Below are 18,165 nucleotides of genomic sequence, written 5' to 3'. Positions count from 1 at the left end.
TTTTCGTGGTGGAAGCAATGCAAACATAAAAATAGTAGTCTATATTCTGGTGGATTGACATTTTAAGAAATGAGTTCATATTGCTGAACACTGAGCAGAGTTTTATGTGACTGTTTATGTGAATATCATGCAGATGAAAACTCACGAGTGAAAAATAGGCACTTGTAAGAGTCTGATTTGTTTTATTTTTTTATTTGTATTTTTACTTCAATCTCCATATGCACAAAATTTTCCTGTAGCATGGAGATCAGCTACACGGTGGTTAGGTAGATCCAGAATTACAAGAACATAATGCAACAGAAAAGACTAATGGATGATTTTCTCCTTTTGAGATGTTTATATGTGTGCTTTTGCATAGACTGACACTTAAAAATCTTTGAGTTAATTTAGGAAAAGTTCCTGAAAATTTTTTCTCGAAGAATGGATGACACTGCTGCATAAGTGGGTTGTCTTAGTGTTTAGAATCTCTTGAAGTAAAATGAGCTTTGCTGCAAGTATGATCAAACATCACTTTGCTTTTCACACTCCTAATGCATGTGTTGCTAGCCTGCTAACCATGGCTAAAAGGCATGAAGTCACAGGCAACTATTAAAACGTTTAGATTCCTAGCTTGTAAATATTGCATTTCTCACAGAATTGGAGTGAAATCCAGTCTTAGGTTTCTTGTTCATCCAGTTGATATCCATTGGGATGCAGCATTTGTGCAAGAATCAATTATCCATTTGTTAGTCAGAGGAGCTTTACAAATTATACATTAGCAGATTGATTTCTCGGGTTCACCGTTGGGGGACTGATAGTATAAGGTGGGTTGATGATGAGTGCCAGGGGAGAAGGAGTTGCCTCAATGAACACAATTAAAAGAAGCTTTCTGAGTGGCCGTGAATTTAGTCCTACTTTAAGAACTGATGTAATCCATAGTAAGTGTGTTTATTTCAAGCATTTTTACATTTATTAGGGAATTGATTAGCACATGGGGTATATGTGCTGGTAGATGCTCGTTTTTCCTTCACTGTAAATGTAAGGTTTTGCCCAAGTCTATATTTAGATCTACTCGAGCAAGATCCCTGCTAGCTCTTTTTTCCTCTCCCTAAACTTTTCTTTCTTCCATTAAGGTAACATTTTTTTGTTCTGTAGAGTCAGCTTGACATTATTGATTTTGAACAGTCAAACTTACTTATGTTGTCCAGAATTCCAAACATGTCTCCATCGGAAAGAAAACTGCAGCTAATGGAAATTCAGCTGAAGGCTTTTCTTCCTTTGCCAGAAGTTCCACACTTTATGAAATTCAGCAGCTGTTCTCAGTTAATCATTTCAGTGTATCTCCCTTCCTAACTAATGGAGTCTTTCTTATTGCCAGACTTGAATCGTATCGCTTTGTAAATACTGTGTGTGTTACTGCTACTTGTGCAGTCCTGGAAGTATGCTTGTGACTAAAAAGAACGTGTGGTATTGGGTTTTTTTTTCCTTAATTGGCCTAAAGCAAGGGGTCCTGATTAGGTTAAAAAATACTACTCAATGTAGTACTAATTAAACAATTGTTAGAAATTTACTGAACTTTTTATAAGCAGATGTGTATGTTTTTATGGTATAGGATTTGAGATTAGGTCATACTTACTCAGTGAATAATGCTTAGGTGAATAAAATACTCATAAGTTTTGAAGTGACACTTTAACCTCAGATTACTATTGTTATTTTTAAATTACTATTTTTTAAAAATAATGCCTATACATTTAGATTTCCTCTCCTCCTTCTCCAAAAAAAGAAGAAAAAAAAAAAAGCTTTTTTTTATCAGCTAACTGATCAAACCCTGGAGTGTGTCCTGTTTAAGCTGTATCAAATGATCAGTCCTCTGGACTGCGATGTGTTGTTAGTGGCTTCTTGTGTCCTCCATAGTCTTGAGTGATACTTCTTGTTTTGTCAGCTTGCACAAGTAGATGTGTCTGGGAGGGCATTTATTCTCTGTGCCTTAAAAAGCAAACCTATTTTCTTTTGCCAGGCAAATTAAACTCTTCAATGGTACAGCTGGGATAAGATTTAAAAAGAAATACAAAGGAAAGACCGCTGTAATTCCGTGGTTGATTTGACTTTTAATTCCAGAAAAAGAGGAAGAAGGAGCTTCCAAATTATTTGTGCTTCTCTTGTCTGAAATCTCAAAATTATCCACAAGCTGTTGATAGAATATAAATACAACTAGTTTTGAAATAGTAAATAGCTTGTCTGCCTGGCCCAGCCATGCGTTTATAAAAATAACTGAGTATATGAGCTGGAGATGATTCTAGAAGAAACACCTTGGACTTAGATAACATGCTAACTTTATTAGTCATCTCCTATTTCTGATTTTCTGGATAGCTTTATAAATATATCTTAAGAAGCATAGTGGAGTATAATTCTGGAAATTATAGCCTTGACTGTTACTCAGTGCCAAACCAGAAGCTCCTGGCATTGTCAGTACTTCTCCTTGTAGAACTTTATTATAAAACACATTTAATATTCAGACATGACAGCATTTGAGCCCATGGTCTGTCATCTCTTTCTGAGCTCTGTGGAAAGTTCTGACTGATGAAGTCAATTAACAAGCTTGTAGCCAGCAGTGCCAATTCAACTTGAGATCTGAAGAAAAATGATTACTTCAAGGTTGCTTTACCTTGTGTACATTACCTAGAATAGTATATTGTGATGAAAATCAGCTGGAGATGTGTGTAAGTAGCAGCTTTGCTTTTAGTTGAATTTGTCTTTCCTGAACATCTTTTGTGTGCGGAGTGGACAGCAGGGAAAAGGTGCTGGGGAAGCAGGTGGAGGAAGGGTTAGAAACAGCTGATAAAAGTATTGCATGTGCAGAAGGCTTGTGAGAAGTCGCCAGTTATACATAGTGTCATGAAATACCACGCTTACTGAATTTCTACTTAACAAATTCCTACTAAACAATTCTGAAGTAATGCAGTGTGAAAAAAACAGATGCTGCAATGATGTTCTTTTCCCCTACCTACAGTATACTGCATGTATATGTGGAGCAGTTTTGCCCTGCCTGGCACCATTTAGTTACCTGAGCACAGGCACACATTTCATCTCCACAGTGTGCTACGTGGCTTCCAAACAGCAACGTGATAGATAAGGTCTGTCATCTTGCTCTGCTTCTTCACCTTTTATGCCAAGATAACTTATGTAGTCTACCTTGCCTACTTCCTGCATTTCATTTTTTGAGCATCAAACTTTATCAAAGCCATTCACCAGCACAGTGGGAACGGTGTGGACATTACAGCTGAGCCCTCTGTTCTTCTAGTGTGTCTGTTTTGTTTCCTTTATGTCTTGGGTTTTTTTGCCATTATGTAGGAGTGCTACTAGACCTGCTGCTGCTGTCACGCAAGCAGCGATGGCGGGCTTTAGGTGGTGGAGAGATGAGAAGAATGGGGCTGACTGAACACTGATTTAGCCCATGACCCTATGTCAGGGTGGTGTTATTCAGGATGGACTTTTGCCTCTCCATTTGCAGAGCGAGAAAAGAAGAGAAGAACTTTTGAGAAAGTTGTGGCAATAGCAACTCAGATACTTCTCGGAACAAAAGCCATGCCACTTGATGAGCTCTGCTGAACTTTCTGCACTCTTCCTTGCAGAGGGACAGAGGTGTTTATCGTTGTAGGGCAGAGAGCGGAGACGTGCTGGGGTTTAATGGGTGGGTTTTACTTTTTATGTCTCTCCGGCAGAGACAAAAAAAATCTCCTCTTGCACCTTGATGAGCAAACCAGAAATTTAGAAAAGCATTTTCAAGGTAAGGCAGGAATGAAATTGTGAGCTGGTCATTTTTATGAAGCTTCTAGAAAGCGAGCCTGATGACTGATGACATTTCCTGTGTTATTCAGCATCCTTGAATCCTGGAGTTAGCCAGGTGTGCATGTAGCACCTGAGATTCAGAGCCATCATGGGGGTGTTGACCACACCAGCAGACTGATGTGCTTGAGCCATTCTCCTCAGCTGACACCCCATATGTGTCTGGAGGAACGTGTGCCAGCTGCTTGCACAGCTGGGGCTGTGCTCTCTTGTAGTTTTGAAATGCAGTAAGTCGGCACTTCTTCCCTGCGGTGGGTGAAAGTACAGCTGGAGAACATAAATCAAGGGAGGTTGCTCTGATGACTTCCTTGGCAGCGAGCTTTTTGGTAGAGAGCTCATGGTGAAGAGGCCGTGTTGCGTTAGCAGCAGTTGCAGTAATTAGTTGCAGAGTTGCAGCTCTCTGTGACATGGTGAGGGGCTGAGTGATGTCTTCTGCATGTGAGGAAGCAGGAAAGCTACAGGACTGGCAGCAGCCATTTCCCATTTCGTCAAGCCATCTGCTGCAGAGCAGGGCACAGCTGTTCAACCTTGGTTAGAAAGAAGGAAATTGAAAATACAATTTGGGTAAAGGCTGTTGTTTTTCTTTCTGATATTTTTTCTTCTTTTACAAGTGTGAGGTGAGGAAAATCTTGCTTTCCCTGACTTATGTTTTGTGTGTGCATGATACACAGGGAAAAGCTTTCCAAAGGCTGTGAGGAGATCTTGGTTTTACCCCTTATAGGTTGTTCATTGGGACAGTGAGTTTTAATGTAACTTTTTATAGTGGTGTAATTCCAACTGTCATTGCATACATAAGGACTTGCTGTAATTTAGACACACTCTGTAACATTTAATGTGATCCCATGACTCCGGTACTGCTCCTGTGACAGTTTATTTTCACACAAATGTACGATGGACTTCTCCTTTATAATTCTCAGGATCCCACAAGTGATTTGTTTCGTGGTGCAATCTGTTCAAAATCTTCTAAGAGCGTGGAAAGTTTTTCTTGAATATCTGGGTCTGACTTACAGAATCACAGAATTGTTAAGGATGGACGTGGGTAAAGATCTTTCAATGATGCTTGAAATGATATTTGTTACAGAGGGTGAAATCAGGACCGTGGATATAAGAAAGTTCTTGGTACTTGAGTGTGGAGTTTGATACATGAGAGGATATGCATTATTACCCAAACGTGAGGTCAGTCCTCAGTGCTTAAGGACAGATGTTTAAAGTAAACAGTAATATGCTGCACAACCCTGCAGGACAAATTTAAAAGAATGTCTTAAGTGGATAGGGAAAGTGACAATTTATTAAATTGGTGCAGTCTTAAGGCTTTTCTCAATATTTGTCTGAGTACACCCATGTTGCACTTCAATACTTTCTAATACTAGCTTTTGAAAACACTATTAGAAGCAAAAATGAAAGCCAGGGAAAAGATTTGCAGGAAGACCAAACCAGAATTTTCAGTTGCACTGATGCCTGTTCTGTCAGCATGCCTTATGCTGAATTTTGATGGCGGTAGAGGTTCTTAATGAGTAACTGTGGTGTGCAGACTCAGAAGCTCCAGTTCTGGGACCCTGATCCTACATGAGGACTCTAGGCATCTGAGGCTAAAAACGTTAGGTCTCTGGGTTAGGCATGAAGCCTGAAGGAAGGCTGTGTTTGGGTATTGTTGGAGAAAGACGTCTTCCATGTTTTTTGAATTGACACAATTAAGTATCGTACAACCTTTCATACATAAATCTCAGAAAATATAGAGGACATAAAAGCATACGACCACTGATGTAACTTTAAAAGTCTGTGTTGTTTTTTTCTTTTCTTTTCTAGAGCCCCGTGAAGATAAATCAGATCAGTCTGGATGAAAGTGGAGAACACATGGGTGTTTGTTCAGAAGATGGGAAGGTACGACTAACCTATTTATGTATCTCATGAGGTAGAAGGCAGTCCTTGGTATTAAACTGGAGATAATTGTGATACTTGTGAAATTAAGTACTACGTTTAGCACCACTTTGACCATCCGTCTTGAGAAGTGGGCTCACCTTTGAATACTAAAAATTAAAGTCAAATATATTTTGCACGAATATGCCATAGGAAAAGTAATTACAAGAATGTCAATAATGTAACTGGTATTAAGCTGATTAACAGCTGTGGCAGGAGGACATGTCACCTTAATCATTACTGCTGTGCCAGTTATACTTCAGTGACTAGTCTGCTGTTCCTGCAAGACAGTAGTTTAATGCCTTTCTGCTATAAATCCACAAAATTGGATTCTGTGGGCTGGTGGTTTTCATTTTCACACACATTATGAATGTTTCTCTTGAATTATAGAATCTTTTGATAAGCAATCATAGTTTATCAGAAGAATAAAGTGTCTTACAACAGCCACATTAAATAAATGTAAAATCAATATATGTACAGTTTCCTAAAAAACTGGCACCTACTTCCTTGACTGAGGACATATTTCATTTGTGCAGTGTATAACTAACAATTATCAGTGCTTCTCTGGAATGTACAGCTGTGACATTTAGTGGTTTTGGTGATTGATTTTCCACTTATAAGAATGTCTTTTTTGTTTTTAAGTCGATGGCAGTCTTTTGTAATGTTGGTTTGCAATGATAAAATTCTTACGCACAGGGTGTTTTTAAGCTTCTTTTTTGGATATAATGCTCATATACATATGGAGTGCATTAAAAATCATTTAAATCATTTCTCAATATCCACTGGAGTTCCAGAGTAGAACATTTCTTACATAGTTGATCTGGACAGAGGAGGAGTGTTGATGATCCTAAAGGATCCAACCCATTTAGTGTAAGTTGGATGAATTCAAACTAAAATTGGATCTTGCAGTAGACAAAATGGGGAAACAACCTCTTTAGATTGTATGTGCTTGAGGTGTTTTTTTTCCCTTGCAAGTAAATGTTTTTTTCTGCAACAGGGAGAGAGCCCGTTTACGTACACAAACCTATTGTTTCTCAGAGATACCTTGATGTCAGTGTCAGTATCTTGACAGAGTAATTGGGATACTTGTGCCTCTCAAAGTAGGTTGTAGAATTTTGCAACCTGTGAGAAACGCAGCAAGAGTATCCTAATTGTCTACCAGATTGCAAGATAAGGGAAGGGTCAGTAATTGTTAACAGTAATAAAAAACGTTGAGTTTTGTTTGTTTTTTTTTTTTAATTAAAACAATAATGTTAGAAATATGCATTTGAGGTAGAAATGTTTGGAAATTTATTATTCCTGTTGTGATGTGTCTGTTTGAAAAGGAAAAACTCCATTACGTTAAACAATGAATCTCTCTTCATTTAATGCAATAGCTGTTGTGGATCCAGTAAGTTGTATGCTATACAAGGCAATTTAAACTTTGTTTCCCATACTAGCGCTAACTCTGATAATGTTTTTACAAAGGATTGGAGTAACACAAGTGCAATATGAATTGCACTTGTATTCTCAAAGTCCAGGGGCATTGCTATTTCACCGTATTGTACAGAGGAGGCTTGAAAGATCTGAGTGGTTTACAACTGTCAGAGTGATCCAGAAAGGTGTGTCTCTGTGAGAGAATCCACCCAAGGAGTAAGTGAAAACATATCAAGTATGTTGTGCTGCTGTATAAGAAAATGGCAGAAATTCCTGGCCAGATACAGTAGCACTTGAAGGTTCTTTGTTATAAGAAAAGTGTAATTTTATATGCCCTGTATGTCTTTTCTTACCACAGTGTGTGTACTGTAAGAAATTAAATACTTATGCAGATAGTTGGAAGGTTATCAGATAAATAAGTAGGAATTGTGAAATCTTTGAGAGGAAAGAAAGGGGGGGAAAAAACAGGTGTTTTTTTTTGTTTGTTTTGTTTTGTTGTTTTTTATTTAATCAGTTAAAAAATTAAAAACATTTGCACCAGCTAGGTTAAGATATTTATCTTATACAAATTAGTGATGGTGTGTCCTCTGGACCACTGCAAATGATTCTTGCACTGTGTAGGGAGTACATTTTCCCATATCAGAATGAATACAACATGAGAGAGTTGGAAACTATCAAACTATCTCTCTTCTTGAAGGAAGGCTTTATGATGAGAACTTCTTCTTATACCCGTTCTGCTGTGTTCTGCATTTTCTTTCACTACTTTTTTCTTTTCACTTTCAAACTGGATCTGGACTAGCTGTGTTTACTGAGGGGGGACACAGCAGTAGAGTGCAATTCTCTTACCTTCTTGTCAGGCAGCATCCAGACTTCATGTCAAAAGCTGCATTTTATACATACGCAACAACTTTACTGTGAATGAGCCACTTGCAGCTTTTCTGCACTGAAAGTTCTCTCTAAAAATGTTCCTTGCCAATGGTCTTTGTGCAGCTGATCATCACCTTCATGGAAATGAACAGAAGTCAAAGCCACCACCGACCTACGTTGCTGTGTCCACTGTCTGGGAATAATGACCAGATGTTGAAATACAAAGGGAAAATTATGGTGCTGGAAAAAACAGAAGGGGAAATACACTTGCATCTGCATAAATGTATTTTTTTATGTTAGGATTTTGTCTGCTTGTACACTACCTTAAATAACCTGGGTCTAAAGCTCTCTCATACGTAGATCGCTCTGAAAGTGATGCTTCCTATTTATTTCCATGAAATCACAGAATCACAGAATGTCAGGGATTGAAAGGGACTTTGAAAGATCTCCTAGCCCAATCCCCCTGCATGCATATTAACACCTAGGTTAGGTCACATTGTGAAACTACAGCAGATACAGTGAGCACAATAACGCTGTTGGATAGAGCGAATTCTCAGCTACAAAATGCTGTTTTCAACATAGTCACCACCATTAGTTTTACATTTTTGCCAGCAATGAACAAGTGCCTGCATGCTGCATTCATAAAAATCTTTGTGGCTGTCTGGAATGTGGCTCATCTTTCACATAATTGTTCCCCCTGCTAAAACACACCATTCACCACCTTTCTGTGTTTATATCTGCTGTTTGGTCCGCATAAACATTCAGCAAGCAGTGATGGATGTCAGTGGGTGTCATGTTTTCCGCAGAGGAATTCAGCTCCACATCTTTACTTCAGATGCACTTCCATATCAGGTGCCATTTTGTCGGACTGCCCCTTTGCTGCCATCTGTTGTACAACAAAATGTGGTAGAATATTGGTAGGAAGTTACAACCTCTACTGCCATGACACCAACATCTACCTCTAATGGCATTGGCCAATGTAATAAAATAGGAGACATTATTTTTGGAGCAGCCCTTGTATCTTGCAGAATGGAATTTCTAATTGCTGTCTTTATTGGCTTGGAACTTCATAAAAGACAGCATAAAGTATATTGAAAACGTGTTTAGATGTGTTAGAGTCATATTTACTGCCTGTAACAATAATTATGTTAAAAATATTCATGAAGTACTGTATTCCACACTTTAAAAAAAAAAAAAGTGGCTCAGGTAGACCATTCTTGCATTTTGACTATCTCAAAGTTAGCTGTTGCTTCCATATGTGGAAGCAAAAAACAGCTACCTCTAGGTGTGCTGGATATTTAAAATGGGAAGGGCTGGTAAAATATAGTGTGCTCATGAAATACTTCTTCCAGCTAGCTAAAAACAGAAGATGAAGAGAAAGTAGATGATGGAAAGTAGAAATAGATAAATCCAATATAGCTTTGTAATATCAAAAGAATCACTTTCTCTCTGAAGAATAAAAGACATTAAGAAGTAATAAACTGTTATATGGTGTCCCTAGAGTAAACATGATAACATGTATTTTATGCTGAGTTGTTTTTTCCTCTTTAGTTAACTGGCTCCATTTTGTTTTCAAACTCTTAAAGAGACATCTTACTGACACATTTGATGCAGTATTATGAAAATGCTGAAGGCGCCATTGCCAGCGTTTGTTAATTTTGATTAATTGCTTTTAATTTGAGAGTTGTTTTTCTTCTTGTTCTCGAGGATGTTGCTTTCATTGAGTTTTTAGACTTGTTTTGACCGTTTTTTCCTCCTCCTTTCTTCCCTCATATTTTCTCTTTCCTCCGTACCATATTTTGTTTAGTCTGTTGCACTGGATATACCGTGCCAAGTGTTGAAAACAAAAACCCAGAAAACAAAAATCCTCCAGACATCAGCCACAAGGTTTTCCAGGCTTACAGTCCGACCCAAGTCAAATATAGCCCTTTGGTTGGCTTACATAATCACAGCTTTGTGATGCATCTGGCTATCTCCACATATTGATTTTCGAATCCTCTGGAGCGATAGCTCAGCTCTTCTCAGAGGTTGTGGCAGTATTTCTAAAGGGTGTTTTTAGAGTCTGTGCATTCACTAATGAGTAATGGGCAGAGCTGATAATGCTGCTTAGAAAATGTGTTCCAGAGACGAGCTTGAAAGGGTGATGAGGGGTTGTGAGGTATTTTTGCTTTACTGAGACTGCCAAACTTTGAGCCAGTGTTAGGACAGCTTAGTTCCTCTTGTAGTTTAGCTAAACTCTAATTTTTCATTCTGTCTCCTTGGCGGTCTGGGTTTTTGTCCTCTGATAGCCGAATTGATCTTTTCATAGAGCCATTAAGCTTTATTTCTGTGGCCCATTACTGGGATTTACTGGCTTTGTTCTGCAGGTCTTTCTCGAGTGTTTTTGATTTGTATTTTTGCTTTTTTTTGTAGCTGTCCCCCCACCACTCCCAACGCAAGGAGTCGTGGTTGAGAGCTAACAATACAGCTAAGAGATTATTTAGATCTCTGAGTTAGTCCAACTTGTAGTTGAGTGTGTAGAGCAGAACGACTGAGGGGATTATCTCTCCCAGATGGTAGGGATGACTGACTAGGCCTGTCTGGGAGCCTCCTGAGATAGATGTGCTGTCAAATACAGCTTCCCGTAGATCCACTCCCTGGCGTGCTCTTTTCCCTCCCTGCTGAGGTGATCTTGTTCCAACGGTTTCTGACATACCTCTTAAAACAGAAATGTAAAATTAAACCGTTTACTGTTCTTTGTGGAAATCCTAATTCAATGATGAATTACTAATTCGTGGCCATCAGTCTTCAGCTCTAATTTACTCCTAGGCTCTGGAAGAGCTCAGATGTCTCTGTCTCATGTGGGAATAGGGGAAGGAGAAAGAGGTGTTGCATGGAGAGACAAGAGAGCGAAAGAGAGTAGAGGAAACCCTACTCTGAGCTCGTAGCATCTAAGAAGCCTAATGGTATTTCCTATACTTCATACTACCAATTATGTAAATAAAGAGAAGAAACCACGTTAAAAAAAAAAAAAAAAAAAACCTGTTAATTCTCTTGACAGCAGAAACATACTTTTTTATAAGTTTTGAGCCTTCTTTAGGTAAATTAATTTGGATAGCTGTCTTATGGCCTATGGTTACAACTCCACTGCTGACTATTAAATGTACTGAAACATCAGCACAGATGAGAAGAGAGGAATCTTCAGAGAGTGACATTCCCAGTGGTCATGGAGTGAAACAAAGTAGCACTGAATGCACTTGGGAGGAGGAGAGGATGCCAAGAAACATGGGACGTGGTTTTCATGTTCGTTTTGCTTTGTTGTCGCAATTTTTTTTTTCTTATGTAAAGTCTGTATTGCTCAGAAGGAAAAAGAAATCTTCCAGTTCCTTCTCAGAAAGGAAGAGTTTTTAATTTACCTTCCCCTGAATGTTATTATTTTTCTCATACCTTACCTAGATCAGTATCTGTTAAACAGATTTGATCAGCCTAAAGCAAAAGGAAGTTGTTTTGCTGCATTTGTGTTTAGGAAACAAAAAAACCTAAAGTAACTACTTCTGCACTACTGAAAATATTTAGCGATAAGCTGTAATGGTAGCTGAATATGTCTCAATTAACTCCGCATTATTAAATATGACTTTTTTTTTCTTCAGGAAGATAATACAGCTATTAACATTCACATTAATCTTCTGCTTATTAGCATTTTACATTCACCTTTAACTGTCAGGTGGTTATTACATACATTTCTTTGTTGCATTTTTTTTTGTTTTTAAATTAGGTGCAAGTGTTTGGATTGTATTCAGCGGAAGAATTTCACGAAACATTTGACTGTCCTATTAAAGTAAGTGCTTGTTTTAATCTTTAGTAATTGTGTTGTTGTTTTTAATAACAGTAAAGTCACACTGAATCTAAATGAGAGAGGAGTACTGCTTCCTTGTAACGTTATTCAAGTCACAAGAAAATAGTTATCTATCTCAATATAAAAGCTTTTGATATGGTTAGGTAGGAAGAAAGCTGATCTAGGTTTTGTAAGAAGTATTATTGAATTTTTCAAATACAAAAGGCAAAGTGAAAGAGAAATTGTCCTGTTTCAGCTGTTACCTGTCTCAACATATTTCTCTCTTTGTAGATCTGTGATATAAATTCTGAGAGTTCTACTAACTGTGAGGTCAATATTTTGCAACTAATTCATATCTGTTAAACCTATCCTGGGACAGAGCAATGAGTAGTGATGTGGATATAATCTGTTAAAGAAAGAACTCAGTTTCTGAAATAAGGTTAAAATAAGTGGAGCTGGCTGGATCTTTAAAGAAATGCCTCTAGAAGATGTATAAGAAGGTTTTAGCTTTTTTATCAATGTATATTTTTACTGCAGGAGAAATGGCAGTGTGTGCAAATTATTGCATTTTGCTGCTTAGGGTTTTCTGTGTTTGCATCTGCTTTTGGAGGGGGGAAAAAAATGAGCATATTAAGTTTTTACACACATTGAATGCAACTTACTTGGCTCCTGTTGTCCTGCTGCCCACACTTGACATGTAAGACAAAGCACTTTTTTGGCTCCCTGATTCAACACGCTAGACCCAGCTGATCAGTCAGAGTGTGAGGCTGGTGCTTTGTGAGGTATACTAGAAAGGTTGTTTAAGCAATGTGACAACACCAAGCTGGTCCTCTAGGAAGGTCACAAAGAAGTCTCACTTGGAGGAATGCTTGTGGTGGTCCGATGCCATGTGGTCCTCATTCTGCTACCTGCTGTGCAAAAAAGTAATTGTTCTGCCTGTGACCCTCAATGTCAGGCATGTGACAAGTCATGTGCCCTACAATATGGAGGATTTTCTTTTTTTTTCTAAGCAAAAGCAGTAGGACAAGGAAGCAAAAAGAGATGAAATCTTTCAGACAACTTCAGAAGAAGTTCAGAACTCAGCTGTAAAATTTTATATTTGGCAAAGGGTTGTCTAGTTTAAAAATTGATGCAGTGCTCTCTGAAACTCTTATTTCAGCTGTAATACACGTTTTCTTCTCTGTTAATACTCAGATTGTTGCTGTTCATCCTCATTTTGTAAGATCCCACTTCAAGCAGTTTGTAACAGGAGGAAAAAAGGTAAGCAGTCGGAGTGAAATTAACTTAGGCTGCCTTTAAATAGCTTTTAAAAGGTGCTCAGAAAGTGTTTATCTGTGATAGAAAACACCTAAAAAAAATTGCTCTATTTTTTTCTTCTCTTCATACATTGTATTCCACCACATTCTTAATTAACATTCATTTCAGGAAAAAGTAACACACTTGTTATGTTAAAATCATGTTGCAATGAGTATAGTGTCAAAATAAAATTACTTCTGTCCTTCTAGCCTGAAAAAAAACAGCCATTTGCATTTCCTAGGGCAGTGTTTTCATTTTTACGTGTTTTGGGAGCAGAAGTTAAACCTTAATACTGCTCTTTTTTACAATATATGTTGGCATTGGTGTTTGAGAATTTTTTTTTTTTTTTAATTTGTTTGCTTTGTGGGTTTTTGTTGTTGTTTGTTTGTTTTTGTTTTTTTTTAAGTTGCTCAGGAAATCTCTGGATAGAGTAGAGTAGTTTGTATCTACGTAATTAAAGTCTCCTTTCTGGATAGTTTGCTATTTTTATGTGTCCATCATGGTATTTTATTGGTACAGGCTGCAATTTTGACCTTCAGAATGCAGATATTTCCAAGTCCAACAAGTATGTTTTGTCATGTTGCATATTTTCAGTTAAAATATGAGAAGTTTGATTTGGAACAGTTTCTTAAATTCATGAAATTTTTCTTTTGCCTTCTCTTATGAATTAAGGATGAACAATCCTCACTTTTAGATGCATCAAACTGAATGCTCTGTCTCAGCCTTAGTAGCATGTAAGAAATACAGACTCCTCATGCTTCATACAGCTTAATTTTCATTAGCAGCTCAGTATTCTTCAATGAACATCTGTTTTTTTTTTTTTCTTTTGTAAGTAGTGTGCATGTTTGACAGTTTTTGTAGGCTGGTAAGAGCTAGTGTTGTCCTTAAAATAATGCATAGTCAGTGTATGTCTTTGTCAGCCACCAGCTTGTGAAGCTTTTTAGTCATGATAAAAGTGGTATGGAAAGAGAGAGGCAGGGAATTAATAGAACAGGACTCTGTCAGGTGGTAAAAGAGCTTGCAATCACCTGATGCCGAACAGAACAAAACATCAGGAAGTTAACACATTCTCTTTGGTTGTCTTTGATTACTTGACAGGTTGTTTTATATTCTGTCCTCTGGGGAACGGTATACTTGTTTTTAATGCATTCATTTTTTGCTGAGGAACTTTCCTCCTCAGGAAAACTTTAATTGACATCTTAACATAAGGTATTTAGCATTGAAATAGATGTCCCTTGACACCTGTAATTTGATTTTATTGATACATAAAACCAACAAATAAAACCTTTTATCCTTGTGATAGAAGCCATTTCTCTTTTCTCCTTTCCTCCAAAAGGAGCATATTAGCTTATATAATGACAGCAACAAAATGCTCTATGAAGATTCAGTAAGTTAAATCCCACCTACCTATTTATCAAAGATATTTTTTTTTCTGGAAAGAAAAAAGCCTAGATAAACATCTCTGCTCTTTATACCTCTCATGAAGTACAAAGCTGAAGAGCTGCTTAGGGTCAGCAGGCAGTGGGGAGTTCTTCCACAACAACCAAGAGAAAGAGGCCTGAACTACTTCCCATTATGCTTTTGTCTGATGTCTGTAGGTTGTCGAGTTGTCTCAGCTTCTTCAGGCAAGAGATTCCTACCTCCTAATATCTCTGAACTTTTTAGGCTTTGCAAGGATACCATGACCAAGCTGAGTGGTTCAGTCAATTCAGTAGGGGAAGGGAAGCCATGCAGAGGGACCTGGACAGGCTGGAGAAGTGGGCCCATGAGAACATAATGAGGTTCATTAAGGCCAAGTGCAGGGTGCTGCACTTGGGTCGGGGCAGTCCCAGGTATTTATACAGACTGGGGGAAGATCTCCTTGAGAGCAGCCCTGTGGATAAGGACTTGGGGGTCCTGGTGGGCGAGAAGCTGGACATGAGCCAGCAGTGTGCGCCTGCAGCCCGGAAGGCCAACTGTGATCTGGGCTGCATGAAAAAAGGGGTGGCCAGCAGGGAGAGGGAGGTGATTGTCCCCCTCTGCTCGGCTCTTGTGAGGCCCCATCTGCAGCACTGCGTCCAGGCCTGGGGCCCCCAGCACAGGAAGGACGTGGAGCTCTTGGAGCGGGTCCAGAGGAGGGCACTGAGGTGATCAGAGGGCTGGAGCAGCTCTCCTGTGAGGAAAGGTTGAGGGAACTGGGCTTGTTTGGCTTGGAGAAGAGAAGGCTGTGGGGAGACCTCATTGTGGCCTTCCAGTGCTTGAAGGGAGCGTATAAACAGGAGGGGAAACGGCTGTTTGTGAGGGTGGATGGTGATAGGACAAGGGGAATGGTTTTAAACTGAGACAGGGGAGGTTTAGGTTGGATATTAGGAGGAAGTTTTTCACCCAGAGGGTGTGAGGCACTGGAACAGGTTGCCCAAGGAGGCTGTGGATGCCCCATCCCTGGAGGCGTTCAAGGCCAGGCTGGATGTGGCTCTGGGCAGCCTGGTCTGCTGGTTGGTGACCTGCACATAGCAGGGGGTTGGAACTGGATGAGCATTGAGGGCCTTTGCCAACCCAGGCCATTCAAGGATTATATGACTTCAGCTATTTCATAACCGGCATTGCTAAGAGGCACACCACCTGTCCTGCTCTGCCTGCATGGAGGGTGGAGCTTTGGGAAGACAGTTCTTTGGGGTTGTGGAAATAGGGCTATCCTTACTTACATCAATCTTAAGAGAAAAAGTTTTCTTAAGACTCTTACACTATGCTCCTTGCCTGAGCTGCATTCAGTTAAATAGTGTAAAGTATGTAAACTCTTGTCCGAATACTGTGGGGTCTGTCATTACTTTTTGTCACTTTGGGAGATAGTGATGTTATGTATATGAGCATATTTTTTTTTCATTGTTTGCTAACATCATTAGAGCAGACAAAAGAAGCCGAAAAGGAATTTTGTCGCTTACTCAAACTATTTTTTTTTAGTTGTATTATGTACGTTGGTGTCACAGGATATGAGAAAGATGCTCTTGATTTTGTAATATAAATTTTGTGCTGATTTTGGTTTGCAGTTTACAAAACAGAGAAGCCAAACCACACATGCACACAGAAAGCGTGAATGGCACCCACCCCCTGAGTTCAATATTGTTTTGTCTCATGTCAAGAGAGTACTTTAAGATCTGCTTAAATTTATTAATTGTATAGCCAAGCATGTGCCTCAATGGGATCCTTAATTGTAGTGCTCCTGTGAATGGAGTGTGAGGAGCTGTAAGTTACTACATCCTTAATTTTCTCTCTTTTGAGAAGTACACTGTTCTTCATAACAATGTAATACATGTAAAAAGTATGCCTTTAGTTCAAAGGCATGCTATCGGGCATTTTGCAAATGTCCAAGGTAAGCTAGAATGTCTTTAACAAAATAAACAGAGCACAGGAGAGAAGCACTTTGCTTTGGGGATGTGTTGCAGCTGCTCAGTTCCAGAGATAGGTGGATGGTAGGAATTCATGTGAGCTGCTGTGTGGTGTTGAGATTTGCTGTGTCTTAGAAGTGCAGCCTGACTTAAAGCTGACTTGAGAGCAGTGCTCCCTGGGGTAATTGCTTAAATTGTCACAGATTGCTGGAACTTTAAGTCCAATTTGCTTATAACCATATACTTGCTTAGCTAGGCCTGTGCTAGAGTCTTGTAAGAGCTTCTTTTTCTTCTAAATTACATTACAAACCAATTAACTAATTTCAATTGCTTGTTAAAGCTTTTGTTTTCTAAAAGTAAAGAGCTTTCTTTAAGCTTGGGATACTATCATTGCCTTCTTTTGGGGCTGGAAAAGCTTTTTCACACACACCCCTTTTTTTTTTTTCCCCAGTGAGTGATTGTTATCTGTATTATCTGTGCATTAAAAAAAAAAAAAAGACAGGTATTATAGAAATGTTGTCATGATCTCAGAGAGAAGCAATGGGTACTATACTAAAAAAAAGTCCTTGCTCCCCTTCCTTTATCTCTGCAATTAACTACATCACAGTTGTGATGGCTTGGCAGATGATGGTAACCCTGAAATAATAATACTGTATATTGTAAATAACAGAGCATTCTTTTCCAGAGCAGACAGTAGAGCTTCAAAGCAAGGGAAAAGACAAATACTGTACTATTGAAGGCCATAACCTTCTACCTTTTAAAAAAGGGTCTAATCTTAACAAATAACAGGGTAAAAGCCAACTAAATGAGGGTGGTAAAGCTGAAAACAAGGTGTTCTTTATTTAACCATTAAAGCACCGATCTTTCCCAGTACATCACCTAAATGAAGGTTATTGCAGAGTCTGAGTATCCATTATATCCAGAGGGTTAAAGAGGAAGAACCAACAAAGAGAGAAGACTGAAGGATATTACAGTTCCAAAGTAAAGGTATCAGCTACTGCCTCTTATGTAAAGAGAACTTCGGAGAGCAGGGCAACTGGAGGTTTCCTTCTTGGCAGGGGCATTGAAGAGAGTCCCTATTTCATGTTTTGATTAACTTCAGGGACCAGACAAGAAGGTTTTTATAGTGAAGTTCCTACTTCACTATAGGATGAATCACCTGGAATGATTGAGTCACTCTACTGAATTTGTGCTAAGTAAGCTTTCCTGGTAAGGATTTCAACGTTGCATAGTAATGGGGACCTAGCACAACTCAGTGCTAATGTGCCAATGTGGGAGGAAGATATTCAGTATCTTAAAGGATGCATGCCTATGGCATGCATTTTCCATGATAACTATTACTTTGAGTATCCAGTCCGAAACAGTTTAAGCTAGAGAGCCAAGAAAAAAGTGAATATTTACCCTGTGACTGCAAACAGTTACATATTTACCTGTAGCTACATCATATGTGGATACAAAATGTATATGATGGAAATATTTAAAAGCAAGTCTTTAATACAGACTGTATTTCTGTTGCTAGAGAAGATGAATTATAGGAACTGCTTTTCAGATGCTGATTAATCTAAAAATGGTTTTGTCCCATTCATCTTCTCAGAATTAGCATCTGAGCTTATGGATATCCGTGGTTGAATATCAGACTCTTCTTTGTCTGTTACAAAAGCAGAA

At 38.7% G+C, this 18,165-nt stretch overlaps 1 protein-coding gene across 3 annotated transcripts in view; it reads left to right on the top strand.

Annotated features, from left to right (window-relative positions):
- The window catches only part of VPS41 (VPS41 subunit of HOPS complex), a 104,509-nt gene that overhangs the window by 31,801 nt on the left and 54,543 nt on the right, over window positions 1-18,165 (top strand). For 2 of the 3 annotated variants that reach the window (XM_010713096.4, XM_010713097.4), the window contains exons 5-7: window positions 5,632-5,706; window positions 11,780-11,842; window positions 13,034-13,099. In XM_010713096.4, coding sequence (XP_010711398.1) covers window positions 5,632-5,706; window positions 11,780-11,842; window positions 13,034-13,099 — 204 coding nt within the window. Of the gene's footprint in view, window positions 1-5,631; window positions 5,707-11,779; window positions 11,843-13,033; window positions 13,100-18,165 lie in introns of those variants that run through there. The other variant, XM_010713098.4, reaches the window with a different exon arrangement.

Source organism: Meleagris gallopavo, chromosome 6 (genome assembly GCF_905368555.1).
Source record: "Meleagris gallopavo chromosome 6, MGAL_WU_HG_1.1, whole genome shotgun sequence".
In the NCBI taxonomy this organism is placed as follows: domain Eukaryota; kingdom Metazoa; phylum Chordata; class Aves; order Galliformes; family Phasianidae; genus Meleagris; species Meleagris gallopavo.
Note: the sequence above shows the minus strand (reverse complement) of the source record. Positions and strands in the feature narration are given on the sequence as shown.